The following is a 15,433-nucleotide window of genomic DNA, read 5'->3' on the forward strand; positions in this document are numbered from 1 at the left end:
AGATGAAAAAGTAGATGGTAGGTATTATTAAATAAGTTAAATGAAGTGAAATTGCTCATACAAAGAAAATGTCACAATATTTCACAGTTAAGTAAACATCATTTCTTGCCTCTATATGTTTTGAATACTCGAGCGAGAGATCGACGAAGAATGAGATTCAAGCTTGAGCCTTACTTGCTCCAGTTACGTGCTAATCGATATTGTATGCATCATATGTATGTAGTATCTTCTTAGTAGTTTGTGTAAGTTCAATCAATTTTTCGTGTTATGGCTCCATCAAGGTGTTGATGATTCTGCCAATGTCGAGGTTGGATAAGACACGGCTAGTATATGAATCTTATCATATTACGGTCATAGACAGTGTTCGGTGGAGTATAAGATTTCTGTCTATTGACGTGAATGTCTCCATCAAATTATAGCTCAGCCCTAATTGTCATTTCGTTAAAATCGTGTACAAAAATTATAAAAACATGTTTGAATTTTGTTTTATATACTCCGTCAAAACACAAGTTGTAAAAATAATAATCAGGTAAGAAAACGGCTTGCGCATAAAGCTTGTATTCGTGCTCAATATGTATTAGTAGTATATATCAGAACTTAATTGCATCGTTTAGAACAGGGGTTCCCAATCTTTTTCAACATGCGGCGCAGTTACAAGTTTAGTATTTTGCAACGGCGCCCTTGTAAATTTAAAATCACGGTCGAAAAAGAGTGACACGACGCTATATTATTTACCGATGCGAGCGCTCAAATAGGTACCCGCGAATATTTGTGGTTTCGGATAATGATAGAACTCACGGCGCCCCTCTTTACTTTCTACGGCGCACCAGGGCGCCGCGGCGCACACTTTGGGAACCCCTGGTTTAGAAGTTCCATATCCCTTTTCAATATCACATGTTGTGCGAAACGAAACGTAAGGTTGTCACTGTCAAAATAGTTGGTTTTGTTGTTGTGTTGTGTTATGCTTTACGGTTATTGAAGATGTCTGCTCGTGCTCGTTGCTGCGTTGGTAAACACATGTGCTCGGGTTGAATAGTTTTGAAAATAATCGTTACCGGTGGAATTTCCGTATATCTCTTTAGTGTTGTGTTATTTTAGTGTGGTAGTTACTATTGTAGCTTAGTTTACTGGACACTGGTAAGTAATTAGCTGTAATTATGAATGGTAAGGATCCCCCTGAGGGGGGGGGACGCCGACTCCATGTTAAACCAAAAGACGAATGAAAGTTTTCTGGATGCAATTACTTCATCCGTAATCATGGAAGTGGTGACTCAAAATAATCTGAAACGAGGAATTGATGAAAAAATGACTACTCAATCAAAAAAAATAACTTCGGATGCTCCATTAAAGTATTCTATTCATATCATTTTAGAAATGTATTCTAGTTTCGTTGAATGTATTCTTCAAGCTTCCGATGAATCCATTCCTATTAAAAATACGGTTTGTAGCAGAATGGGGTTGGCCGGTCGAAGTATTAAACAGATGGCGCCATCATAGCTTGCCCTGTCAATCCCTAGAATTGTGTCAAATTCTTGTTTTTTTTTTGGAATTTTGTGACCTGGATTCCAGTACTTTAAGCCAAATCTCATAGAACAAAACTAGAGACAGGGGCAAGCTATGATGGCGACATCTATGCAAACCTTTGACAGTTGCCAACCCCATTCCATCCCCTCCTTGGTGGGATTCAGAGTGTACTAATATTATTAAAGAACGTATAATAGCAGAAAAAATCTACTCTGTAAATCTGGACGAGGGTACTACAAATGATATTTTATTGGAGTGTCCTAAAATACGTTATCCTATATATGATTTTCTTCCTCATGAGATTAGCCGTCCAGTAAATATTAACTTTTTACTAACTTTAGTTTTTACTTCGTTTTGTGGTATTTTGAATAAATTCCTAGCTAAAAATAATCTTAAATTGTAGTATGTATCATATTATTGTAAAATAAGTTCCTAAATTTAATACTTAACTGTACCTTGTTCTGTACATAATTCATATTGTTTAATAGTTGTAAGTATGTAGTCTATTAGTTAGTGGTAATTTGTATTTCTTTGCAGATTTATCGGATACTCCACCGAACACATTGGCAGAATCATCAACACCTTGATGGAGCCATAACACAAAAAATTGATTGATAGTTATTGAATAGTTAATTTTTCCAATGTTTTAGCTTTTTTTTACTCAATTTCTAAGCGAAAATTACTGAATGATGAACATATGCAGAACCTGCCTCAAAACTCCAGCTGATAAGCGTATTTCGGAGCTGGAAAATGTCATAAAAGGTTACAACAAAAACTCCTTCCACATTATGCTGTTTTGTTTAGATATAGAGGTAAATATTTGTGTGTGTTTGTTTTTTTCTCCCATGGACGAATTTATGCTCAACTTGATATATTTCGCTTCAATTACAGGTCATCGAAAAATCCAAAGTAACAACAAATTTATGTAACAATTGCTATAGAAAAATCATATCATATTACAAGTTCAAGACTCTATCTCAGAAAAATGATGCATATTTAAAGTCTTTAGACCCCGCTGTGCCGTTGGAGGACCAGAAATTGTCTGTGTACGTGGATGAAAATGGAATTAAACACGAGAATTTCTTAGATCCTGATGATTTCGGTCCCAGTCTCTTAGAAGACAATACAGGATTTAAAATAAAAGTAGAAATTAAGGATGACGAGTCAGTAGGAGACATTGAAATAAATGTTAAGGATAAAGACACATTGCAAAATCCAGAGTCAGATGAAGAGCCGTTGAGTGTGGCACAGAAAGATAAATATGAAAATGTTAAAAATGATTGTAAAGAAAATGGTAAAAACTACAGTACAATTTAGATTTGTGGTTGTTGGTTGGTTTTGCACCAATTTATCATACATATATCAACTGTTGTAGGAAAGCAAATTAACTAAAAGTGTGCTGCACTTGGTCTCGATTTTGAAATAAAACTCCCTAAAACAAAACTATACTTTGAGGAAACTGAGAGTAAACACTACTGTATATAAGCATTTAACGAACTAGAGTCTCCCTTTAAGAGGCTGTCAATACCTAAAGCGCGCACACTGTCTATTTGTATCGGAGTAAATGAGATAGCACTGTCGCATGTTACTGGGCCTGGGCAAGGGAATAATAAGAAAAATATTTAAATAAAAAAAAGTGGATTATTAGTTTATTAGTGTAATATTTTACTCAACCACGGTTTAGATATATATGTTTTGAAATTGTGATTTTAATTGCAGATGCAGACCCATAAGTCAAAACAATAAAGACATAGAACCGTTTAATTGTGATTTTAAGACCAATCTTTGCAATGATTTTCTATCGAGCCGATTTCGTTCAATCATGTATCGAGTACAACCACGATCTTCGAAATATAATTAATATGAACATATATTTTTCTTACTTGACTAAAACAAGTAGTCTTTCTTAAAAAACTGTCAAGGACATTGAGTGTTGATGACAGCCTCTTAAGAGCTTGCCCTCTGTCGAAAACCACGGCCAATGGTCATACTCACGTCACGTCATACTTATTGTATGGACTGACATTTATCTGACATGGCTATTTGTATGTTACATACATTTGGCGTGCCAACCCCCCCCCCCCCCCCGCAGAAATCGGCAGACGGTTTTGTACAGACAATTACAGACAAGGTGTCTCCGGTTGGTTAAATGCTCTAAGGCTTAGCACGCACTGCGGTTTTTTTCTTGCGGTTGCGGTCTGGCCGAAAACGCCGAACCGCGGAGGAACTCGCACTGCGGTTGCGTTTCCGCGGTTTTCACGTTCAGTATGACAATGGATTTGCTCAGAGCAGTAGGTATGTGTTGTGGCCTTAGTTTTAAGAAATAAAAAAAATAGAAAACGTCTTTGCCAACATAAGTACTGGGTGCATCCTCTAACAAAGTTTGGCTTTCACATTTCTGTCACTGTATTGTTTTATAGTTTTATCGTACAGAGCTCCGGCAACGCTTCACTTTCGACCGGCAACGAACTTTCGGACTCCGACGACATAATGCAGCGCACAACACACACCTCACTGCTCCGCTCTCTGAGCCGAACTGACGAAAAAAACCGCTTTTTACGAACCGCAGGGGGGGCGCTGCCGTACATGAAGTATGGGATACATAAAAACGTGCGGTTGCAAACCGCGAATCAAAATGTAGCAAGTTGCGTTTTTAAAATCAGTCACTGAAATAAATCGCAAGTGCGTGCGCTTATAAAGAATGCCGTACGTTACATTTTTTGCGGTAGCGGAACCGCTTTTTAAAAACCGCAGTGCGTGCATAGCCTAAGGTATATAAGGTTTACTTTCTTGAAAATATGACAGATTACATATCAGAATTTATAAATGCAAAAATGGTACTGTAAGCTTCATATGTATGATAGCTACACTCTACCCTTTGTGTGACTAATTGCTTGTATATGTATTCTTACTTTTTTCTTTTGTCTAGCACCTGTGCACAAGAAACGTGGACGTCCCAAAAAAGTTAAATTACCAAAAAAAAGAAAGGTGAAAGAAGAGCGTCAAGTGTGTGAGGAGTGTGGCAAGTCCGTCCGTAACCTCAAGCTTCATTCCCTCCTTCACCGACGAAAGGATGAGAGGCAGATGATTCAGTGTAAGCTCTGCCCGAAGTTCTTCTATACTGTACACGGTAGAAACAAACATCACCATAACATTCATTCAGGCATAAGCAAATCTATATGTGATATCTGTAATAAAGAGGTTAAAGATCTGAAGGGCCACATAAAGATGATGCATAATCGGGAAAGTTTACCACATGGCTGTGTCTCGTGCGAGCGCCGGTTCACGTGCCGTTCGGCACTTGACAAACACATGGCCAAACATGTTGGCGTGCCAGAATTACCATACGAGTGTGATATATGCAAAAGGAGGTTCCGTTTCAAGAATAACGTCTCAAAACATATGTGAGTTCCATTTGAATGAGTTTTGGTACCAGATTATTTATAAATACTATTCATTTTCAATTCCTTTAACATGTTCCTTTCTGTTGAAGAGACCAAAATAAAGTAGTTATATCTTCTAATCTATTGTAACATATTTTATCTTTGTAACTGTTTCTTTGATTATTAGTTAGTTATGATATTTGTTTCAGACGGAAATGCCATTTAAATGAAAAGAATTATCAATGTCAAATCTGTTCTAAGACTTTTTTCGACAAACAACCATTTATTGGTCATGTGGAGTAAGTATGATAATTATAATTAATAAATATATTAATTTATAATTGTACATAATATATATTATATGTATAATCTACAACATGTACAATCTAAATTACAAACATGGCTTAAATCACAGACCTATCAAGAAACGGAATCACTATTAAACACTATCAAATGAGTCATTTACTAACCTTAGCCCTATATGTATAATTTTTTCCCTTTTTTTAAACATAGAACTGTACAGACAGACACACACACACACACACACACACACACACACACACACACACGTCAGCCGTTTTTCTTTTCTTTATATAATATTTAGATTTTTTACATTGTCATTTTCTATCTTAGTATTATTATTGTGTTTTCACTTCTTCTTAAAGTAACCTGTTCACAAAACAACCTGTACCAATTTCTCCGGAGGAATCACTGAATCCTGAGTCACAGGCTTTGTCCTAGTTCAGGAAACAGAGGCTCAATCCTAATGGAACTGTGACAAACCTAAAATAAGTTTATTTTGTAATTTAATGTAAGCCTCACATTTTGTATTTTGTATTAGGTTTCAAGTAAATAAAGATTTATTTATTTATTATTATTATATTATTATTTATATGTATATTCTGTAAAAGAGTCAAGGAAAGGTGGTGCTGCAATAGTTAACAAAAAACCGGTCAAGTGCGAGTTCGTTTATCTCGCACACCGAGGGTTCCGTACAAACTTTCAATTTTCTCATGTAATCACAAAAGACCTTTGACCAGAAGTATTGCAAATTGGCTAACTAATTTGCGCGATCTGTATGTATGTTGGTTTCTCAGGGATAATTCTTTATCATGTGAACCGATTTCAATAATTTTTGTTTTATTTTAAATTGTATTTTGTTATTTAAAAAAAGTTATCAAGATAGAGGTCTGATTTTATTTTTCCTGTAATCTTTATGATAATGTTATAACAATCTAAAAAAGTCATAACTTTTCATTCGTTAACTTTGGAGATAATTGGGGGAATGGTATTTTTTTTTTCACATTTTCCTTCATAAGTCAATTTTGTTTCAATATGAATAAATAAAAATGGTTTTGTAATGTTCAATTTGAGCTCTTTCAAATGATACCTCACTTTGCCCCCTCTTTATATTGGTAATTTTCCATAAATAAAATAAAATAAATACACTTCCAATATGTCGGGGTTAGCATTATTCATTAGTATTCCAAATTTCAAATAGATACTTCTCGAGATATTTAGCAATGTGACAAACGGACGGACCGACGGAGACGGACAGAGTTGCACCATTAGGGTTTCTTTCGTACCTTTTTGGTACAGAACCCTAAAACTTGTAGAGTCAAACCAAAATAAGTTGGCAGCGATGTTGATAGCCCAGACGGTGCATGGGTTATTTCAAACGTCAAAACTTCTATGAAATTTTGATATGTAAATCAAAATTATTAAAAACAAATATTAATCAGGGAGGAGGGGTCAGCCTATTCCAATTTTTTCTTACATATAGGGTAGGGAGGGGCGACAAAATCTGGCAAAAATCATCTTACGTAATAAAAGAATAGGCGAGTCCACACAGAGCATGCATACGCGCGAGGCAATTTCTTCGCGCACAAAACAGCCAGTGTAGAACTGTAAACGTGCCTCGGCCGAGGCGGCGCGCTCGGGCGAGGAAAACGCGCGCTACACTGGCCGTTTTGTGCGCGAGGAAATGATCGCACATATGCTCGCTCTGTCTCTAATCGCGCATATGCCTAATAGCGTATAGCTAAGATTATTCTATAAAATGACTACCTTAGAGAGTGAAATTCCCAAAAAAACAACAATTTGACACTAAACCTATATCTTATTTGTTTGTATCACACACTGGCTTGGCTTGCAGGACGCACTCCAAGAAGCGGCTGTACAAATGCAAGGACTGCGGCCGAGGCCTCAAGACAAGGGATACGCTGAAAAAGCACCTCTTACTCCATAGAAATGACAAGTTCCCCTGTCAACTATGCAGCAAGACCTTCCAAACACTCGAGTAAGATTTTCCAACAATTTAAATATTTTAGTTATTTAGTATCACCATTCATGTCGATTAGTATAAAAAAAATCGGCCAAGTGCGAGTCGAACTCGCACAGGAAGGGTTCCATACCATTATCTATAAAAACGGTCACCCATCCAAGTACTGACCCCGCCCGACGTTTGTTAACTTCGGTGATTGGATGAGAACCTCGAGATTGGAAAGATATATTTATTTTATTCTGTTTTTAGTATTTGCTGTTATAGCAGCAACAGAAATACATAATCTGTAGAAATTTCAACTGGCTAACTATCACAGTTCATGAGATACAGCCTGGTGACAGACGGACGGACGGAGGAGCCAATCGTCTCATCAACCAATCGCGTTGTGGCGTGGCTCGAATTCGTGTGCTACACTGGCCCCATATTTATTGCCCGTAAGGCCCGTCCTTAGATATATGTCAACTAGATTTTGCTTGGTGCGCGGGGCCCGGGGGCCCCGCGGTGTGCATGGTGCTGTTGTTGGTATTGTTGTTTTTGTAGTTGGTGCTGTTGTTGATGTTGTTGTTGATGAGTTGTTGTTGTAGGTGCCGTTGTTTTAGTGAAAAAGTTTGTTTTCCAAAGGGAAAAGGTAAAGCAGTTGTACTTTTGCTTGCAAGGAATGGTCCGCGTGCGAGCACGCACTCCCGCAGCTCGGCCTTCGGCCTCGCGTGCTTGGGCGATCCAATGGGACGCTCCGGGCCTTCGGCCCTACGCGGAGCTCGGCCTTCGGCCTTCGCAATATGGTTACTTTGGGGATTGAAGGGAAGTTGGAGCTTAAACACGACCCAATAGTAAAAGTGTCTTGAAAAGCTCACGTCGGGCCTACGGCCTTCGGCCTCCGGCCCGCCATTTCGCTTGTCTAAGACACTTTTACTATTGGGTCGTGTTTAAGCTCCAACTTCCCCGCTGGCGAGCCTCGAAGGGGACGCTTCGGGCCTTCGGCCCTACGCGGAGCTCGGCCTTCGGCCTTCGCTAGCCTCGAAGCTTCGCCGTCAGGCCTTCGGCCCGCCGGCTCCGCTTATTAAGACAGTTAACTTGTTGCCGGTTCGCTTTATCACTTTTCCCGTTATTTTTGTTGTTATTAATATAAAGAAGATTTGTTTTCCAAAGGGGAAAGTTAATTCGGTTGTACTTCCGCTTTGGGCCGCACTCTCACAGCTCGGCCTTCGGCCTCGCGTGCTTGGGCGATCCAATGGGACGCTCCGTGCCTTCGGCCCTACGCGGAACTCGGCCTTCGGCCTTCGCTGGGTTTCGAAGCTCAGCGTCGGGCCTTCGGCCCGCCGCTTCGCTTATTAAGACAGTTAACTTGTAATTGGTTTGCTCTATAAATTCACTTTTCCCGTTATGTTTAGTATAATGAATATTTGTTTTCCAAAGGGGAAAAGTAATGTGGTTGTACTTCCGCTTTGGGCCGCACTCTCGCAGCTCGGCCTTCGGCCTCGCGTGCTTGGCCAATCAAATGGGACGCTTCGGGCCTTCGGCCCTACGCGGAGCTCGGCCTTCGGCATTCGCTGGATTTCGAAGCTCAGCGTCGGGCCTTCGGCCCGCCGCTTCGCTTATTAAGACAGTTAACTTGTAATTGGTTTGCTCTATAAATTCACTTTTCCCGTTATGTTTAGTATAATGAATATTTGTTTTCCAAAAGGGAAAAGTAATGTGGTTGTACTTCCGCTTTGGGCCGCACTCTCGCAGCTCGGCCTTCGGCCTCGCGTGCTTGGCCAATCCAATGGGACGCTTCGGGCCTTCGGCCCTACGCGGAGCTCGGCCTTCGGCATTCGCTGGATTTCGAAGCTCAGCGTCGGGCCTTCGGCCCGCCGCTTCGCTTATTAAAACAGTTAACTTCTAACCGGTTCGCTCTATAAATGCACTTTTCCCGTTATTTTTAGTATAAAGAATATTTGTTTTCCAAAGGTGAAATGTAATGCGGTTGTACTTCCGCTTTGGGCCGCACTCTCGTAGCTCGGCCTTCGGCCTCGCGTGCTTGGGCGATCCAATGGGACGCTCCGGGCCTTCGGCCCTACGCGGAGCTCGGCCTTCGGCCTTCGCAATATGGTTACTTTGGGGGTTGATGCGAAGCGTGGCGAGCCTCGAAGGGGACGCTTCGGGCCTTCGGCCCTACGCGGAGCTCGGCCTTCGGCCTTCGCTAGCCTCGACGCTTCGCCGTCGGGCCTTCGGCCCGCCGGCTCCGCTTATTAAGACAGTTAACTTGTTGCCGGTTCGCTTTATCACTTTTCCCGTTATTTTTGTTGTTATTAATATAAAGAAGATTTGTTTTCCAAAGGGGAAAGTTAATGCGGTTGTACTTCCGCTTTGGGCCGCACTCTCGCAGCTCGGCCTTCGGCCTCGCGTGCTTGGGCGATCCAATGGGACGCTCCGTGCCTTCGGCCCTACGCGGAACTCGGCCTTCGGCCTTCGCTGGGTTTCGAAGCTCAGCGTCGGGCCTTCGGCCCGCCGCTTCGCTTATTAAAACAGTTAACTTCTAACCGGTTCGCTCTATAAATGCATTTTTCCCGTTATTTTTAGTATAAAGAATATTTGTTTTCCAAAGGTGAAATGTAATGCGGTTGTACTTCCGCTTTGGGCCGCACTCTCGCAGCTCGGCCTTCGGCCTCGCGTGCTTGGGCGATCCAGTGGGACGCTCCGGGCCTTCGGCCCTACGCGGAGCTCGGCCTTCGGCCTTCGCTGGATTTCGAAGCTCAGCGTCGGGCCTTCGGCCCGCCGCTTCGCTTATTAAAACAGTTAACTTCTAACCGGTTCGCTCTATAAATGCATTTTTCCCGTTATTTTTAGTATAAAGAATATTTGTTTTCCAAAGGTGAAATGTAATGCGGTTGTACTTCCGCTTTGGGCCGCACTCTCGCAGCTCGGCCTTCGGCCTCGCGTGCTTGGGCGATCCAGTGGGACGCTCCGGGCCTTCGGCCCTACGCGGAGCTCGGCCTTCGGCCTTCGCTGGATTTCGAAGCTCAGCGTCGGGCCTTCGGCCCGCCGCTTCGCTTATTAAGACACTCGGGGAGGGTTGGTTTCGCTTCGGGAGTAGTGCGGGAAGTTGGAGCTTAAAACACGACCCAATAGTAAAAGTGTCTTGACAAGCTCACGTCGGGCCTACGGCCTTTGGCCGTCGGCCCGCCGTTTCGCTTGTCTAAGGACACTTTTCCTATTGGGTCTTGTTTAAGCTCCAACTTCCCCCTCTCAGGTGACGCTTCGGGCCTTCGGCCCTACGCGGAGCTCGGCCTTCGGCCTTCGCTGGCCTCGACGCGTCGCCGTCGGGCCTTCGGCCCGCCGGCTCCGCTTATCAAGACAGTCGACTTGGTAGAACGCTTGGGAGCACCGTACGCACGCAGCTCGGCCTTCGGCCTCGCTTTTAGTTACTGGGGGTTGCACGCTTGGGGGTCGGGGTGAAGGCTCCGGGCCTTCGGCCCTCCGCCGGGGTCGGCCTTCGGCCTCCCAGCCTGAAGCTCGCCCTTCGGGCTCGCTTAACCTACTTGGAAATTTGACTTTGCCCCTGTCCGCCGCCATTTTGGATTTTTCCAAAAAACTTTTTTTCATATGGTAATCTTGGCCCCCCAGGCTCGCCGCATGCAAAATCTCAGCGCGCTCGGACCAACATTAAAAAAAAAAAAAAAAAAAGTCGGCCATTTTGAATTTTTTTTTGATGCAGTTTTATTTATCTCGGGGCCCTCTATGACATTTGGTCGAGCACCCCCCACCTATCACGCACCGTTTGAGAGTTGCCATACAAAAGTAAACTGGCCATTATTCCGCCATCTTGGATTTTTTCCAAAATTTTTTTTTTCCATAGGAGTCGTTGGGGCTCCGAGATACCGCGGCCAAAATTTCAGAGCGCTCGGACCTTTTTGAAGTTTTAGAAAAAAAAAAGTCGGCCATTTTGAATTTTTTTTTTCTTATTCAGATTCCACTCGGAGCCCTCTATGACACTTGGTCGAGCTCCCCCGACCTATCTCTCACCGTTTGGCATGTGGGGGATTCGAAAAAAAATCCCATACAAATTTTTTTCGAGCTAAAAAAATAAAAAAAATTTTTTTCGAATGCGGGGGCCCATATGTACCCACATACCGGTTCTCGGCGCTCTCGGACCGTTTTGAAATTTCGGCGCCATTTTTGAGTCGGCCATTTTGAATTTTTTTAAATGCCATTCCATTCGTCTCGGGGCCCTCTATGACATTTGGTCGAGCACCCCCCACCTATCTGTCACCGTTTAAAAGTTGCCATACAAAATAAAAGTGGCCATGGTGTCCGCCATCTTGGATTTTTTCCAAATTTTTTTTTCCATACCGATCTAGAGGGCCCCGAGATTCCGTGACCGAAATTTGAGCGCGCCGGGACCGACTTGAAAATCGGCCGCCATTTTGAATGCGCCATTTTGAAAAAAAAAATGGCGGCCTCCGAAACTGCCCAGGGTCCTCTGTGACATTTGGTCGAGCACCCCCCCACTATCTCCCACCGTTTAGCCGGGCCGTCAAACATTTTTCTGTCCCGATCCGGTAGACCGAATGTCGGATTTTTCCGGAGGTCACCGGACCGCCCCCTGTACGACCGTACCAAACACGAATCCCCCCCGCGCCTCCTTCCGGGAGAACAATTCGTGTCAATTAATGTTCGGGCTGCAGCTTTATATAATATAGATGTGTATTCTTCATTTCACCGATTCGCTAGATATACACTAAGTATAGGCATCATTCGAAATCGGCATTTAAAGACCCAAAAAATGTTTAACTACGAGATCGACATTTTGTGAACTCTTGACTTGAACGTTTTCATTCGGGTTATTCCCACTTCGGCTTATAGGTATCAGTGTTAATAACTGGTTTTTTTTTCTCATTAGTTACCAGCAAAGTTTTGTTCGAATTCACAGCGATATTACAATCAGTATATACAAAAGCGAGTTGGTGGTAACTAGAGGGATTTTTCTTCTCAGTTGTTAGTTGTTACCACTGGTGCTGGTGTTGACGGCAATTAGAAGGAATAATCCTTACGTTCTAACGCTGTTGTGACATTCATATTTCAGGGGGCCTACCGCGAAAACCGAAATTCGCAAATTGCGGAGATCTTTCTCTTTTACTCTCACTAAGACGTAATTAGAGTGACAGAGAAAAATGTCCGCAATTGACGAATTTCGATTTTCCTGGTAGCCGCCCAGGTCCTCAGGGTCAGGGTCCGGTGTCAGAGCGAGCGAGCGCTATACTATGCGAGCGACCGTCTAATGGAAGGCAGTCAATGGTATTGTTTATTGTTTCAGATACTTGAGGGTTCATATGAGGATCCACACCAAGGAGAAGCGTTTCGAGTGCCGGTTCTGCGGCGAGCGCTTCGGCCGCACGGACCGACGCAGACGGCACGAGTCCATCGCCCACCAGAAACAGCTAAAAGCCGAATAAACTATTATCAAACTTTTACGCTTTTTTATGCCCAAAGCAGTGGGGCGACGATCCTCCTTTCGGTCATACTCGGCTCCGGTCGGCTCAGCATTGCTGAATTTAAGTACTTGGGACACTGGGTAACCGCATCGCTAAAAGATGACTTAGATGTGGAAAGGGAGCGTAGGGCTCTGGCAGTAAGAAGTAATATGTTGATTCGTAGGTTCGCTAGGTGTTACGTTAAAATCACCCTTTTTAAGGCGTACTGTCAGTCATTTTACACCTATGGATCAACTTTACTCAAAAAACTTATAGCGCCCTACGCGTAATAATGCTTTTAGGTTAGGATGCTGTTGGGGCTGCCGCGTTATTGCCGCGCTAGCGGTAAGTTCGCGGAGACACGCACCGACGGCTTCCACGCCATCATGCGCAAGCGGGTGGCGGCGCAGGTGCGGCGCGTGCGCGGCGGCGCCAACAGTCTCCTTGCCACAGTCGCGGACAGGGTAGATGGCGCTTTCTGCCAGTACTGGAGTAGCCTACATGCCCATTATAGTCAATGTACTACATTATAAAATAATTATTAACATAGGTTTAGTAATATATTAGGTAATAATATACTAATATAATATGGAAATTTAATTCTGAAATAAATGTTTATTTAATTAATTTAATTTTTCGAGCATTTATTAACGTTAGCACGACATGACGTCCTTTTGCGTGCACAACCCTAGATAAGATTATGACTTGAATTTTGACAACCCTTAATAGCCGAAAGGGATAGTACCATACTTGAGACAGGGACAGCATGATTCGTCCCTGAATCGCTGTTAAACTTCGGTTTTGTAGGAAGTTTCTTTTCTGTACGGTAGTATTATTACTTATTCTGTGGCTGTAGTCCTGTATTTTGTCCACCAGAACAGGTTATTCTCACAAGTTACCACCAAGTTGTTACCAGCGGTAACTACTGGGATTTTTTTTCCCACCTTTTACCACTGGAAAAAAGCCACCAAACTAGGTTGGTGGTAACTAATAGTGGGATTTTTGTTCCCAGTAGCTACCACTGGTAAAAGGTGGGATTTTTTTTTCCAGTAGTTAGCGTTCATTACTTATAAAAACAGTATAAATAATGAGTGCTTATAGGTATTCACGGGCTTGGTTTCCGCAACTCGACGTCATATTATCGTGCTCTTAATCCAACTCTTATAGAGGATATTAGAAAGAAAGATTGCCAGAGTACTATACCGTTATGAATTCCTGTGTCTTAGCTGCTCATGTGTTATTGCTTTATAATGTTAATCTTTATGTTGTTAATGTGTTCCTATTTGTGCCGCTTTGGCATTAGCTGTAAGGTGCAATTTGTTATTTGAAATAAATAAATAAATAAACTACCAAGAAGCCTAGCAGACCCTTGATGTTGCGAACGACGTCTGGGAGAGATCCCGGCGAACCGAAGTATTGTGCCCGGTACTCTGCCAACCCTGGGCATTCAAGAATGACGTGGGCGGCTGTCTCCTCTTCCTCCATGCATGCCCTGCAGAGGGGACTATCTGTAACACGTAGGGTTAATAGGTGTTTGTTTAGTGGGGCGTGACCGGTTATGGCCCCAGTCAAAAGCCAGAGTTGTATGGCCTCTTCAGCTGTCTCAGCCTCCTTGACAAACCGGGTCGATTGTCGGGAGGGCTTCCTTCGCCTGCCTGCACGTGCTTAGGTTAGACCAGTACTGTTGGTGTTTTACCTTGGTGTTGCATCTCAGCATGTTCCGGAGCCAGGCATAAGGCAGAGGTATGATTGGCTCCGGTCCTGCCACCCTCACTTCCGAGCCTCCTCTCGCCAATATGTCGGCTGCATCGTGTCCTCGCGAGTTGCTGTGTCCCTTGATCCACTGCAGAGTTACGCTGGTGGTGGTGCATAGCTCTGACAGAGCTTTGTGGCAAAGAGTGCTTTAAACAATGATGAATTAACAATCGAATTAGTTATAAGTTAATTAGTTATTAGTTTCATTATAAGTCGATTACTGTTTCAGTAAACTGTCTAAAAAGTGATCAAAAATAGTCTGTCTTTGACTGATTTGTTTGTTCGTTCGTATAATTGTGACGTTATTTATTGAAAGGGACCTTATTATGGATGGCGCTTACGCCATTATCAACGATGCTCCTATATCAATACAACACTGCGCTTCGCAGTGCGGCGTAAGCGCCCTCGACAAAATATCCAGGTTTCTTAGATAAAGTCACAATTAATATATTATTATTATTTCATTCACACGTTAATTTTTCCTTAAATATTTATTCATGGCACTTGCACCGGTTTCAATAATTTTGATCACTTTTAAGGCGGTTTACTAAAACACTAATCGACTTGTAGAACTAATTATTTATTAAAGCACGCTATAGGGAAAGGGCGAGTCTGCCATCTTGTGGCCTGAATCGGAACAATAAACATGTACATTTACACGTCACGTGTTTTCTTGTGCATAGTAGGTTCTGCCATCTTGTGGGCTACATCGGAACAATAATCATCACGTTTACGCCTCGCGCCAAAAATCTGACGGCTCCTGTGCTGCCTCCTACAGTTCATGCACGCTGCCTATAAGTTATACTATACAATTCCTACTGTTTTAATTAGTAATGACCTTAACCCTTTACCAGGCTGACAGTTCAAAAACGACAATCGATTGTCAGTCTTACTCGTCGAAAATAGAACACATGTTTGAAGAGCCGCATGTGGTAAATATATATCCCTTAGCCTGGTAAAGGGTTAAGAACATTATGGTGATAACTACTGGGAAAATAAAAATCCCACCTTTTTCCAATGGTAACTTTGACGAC

At 42.6% G+C, this 15,433-nt stretch overlaps 1 protein-coding gene across 3 annotated transcripts; it reads left to right on the top strand.

The window, feature by feature from the left end:
* Window positions 1-116: 116 nt before the first annotated feature.
* On the top strand, window positions 117-12,641 carry LOC133522419 (zinc finger protein 454-like). Of its 3 annotated transcripts, none has more exons than XM_061857755.1 (7): window positions 117-529; window positions 2,062-2,336; window positions 2,416-2,818; window positions 4,454-4,928; window positions 5,117-5,206; window positions 7,063-7,206; window positions 12,488-12,641. In XM_061857755.1, the coding sequence occupies exons 2-7, from the start codon at window positions 2,211-2,213 to the stop codon at window positions 12,624-12,626; spliced, it is 1,377 nt and encodes a 458-aa protein (XP_061713739.1). In that variant the 5' UTR covers window positions 117-529; window positions 2,062-2,210; the 3' UTR covers window positions 12,627-12,641. The 3 variants fall into 3 exon arrangements, with proteins under 3 accessions (XP_061713739.1, XP_061713740.1, XP_061713738.1); XM_061857756.1 differs by lacking the exon at window positions 117-529 and adding an exon at window positions 907-1,137; XM_061857754.1 differs by lacking the exon at window positions 117-529 and adding an exon at window positions 1,380-1,837.
* Window positions 12,642-15,433: the final 2,792 nt, after the last annotated feature.

Source organism: Cydia pomonella, chromosome 10 (assembly GCF_033807575.1).
Source record: "Cydia pomonella isolate Wapato2018A chromosome 10, ilCydPomo1, whole genome shotgun sequence".
Taxonomy (NCBI): Eukaryota; Metazoa; Arthropoda; class Insecta; order Lepidoptera; family Tortricidae; genus Cydia; species Cydia pomonella.

Coding starts and splice junctions, on each gene's coding strand:
- LOC133522419 (XM_061857755.1), top strand. CDS start 2,211: ATGATGAACATATGCAGAACCTGCCTCAAAACTCCAGCTGATAAGCGT. Junction 2,819..4,453: donor AAATGATTGTAAAGAAAATG/GTAAAAACTACA, acceptor TCTTTTGTCTAG/CACCTGTGCACAAGAAACGT. Junction 7,207..12,487: donor AAGACCTTCCAAACACTCGA/GTAAGATTTTCC, acceptor TTATTGTTTCAG/ATACTTGAGGGTTCATATGA.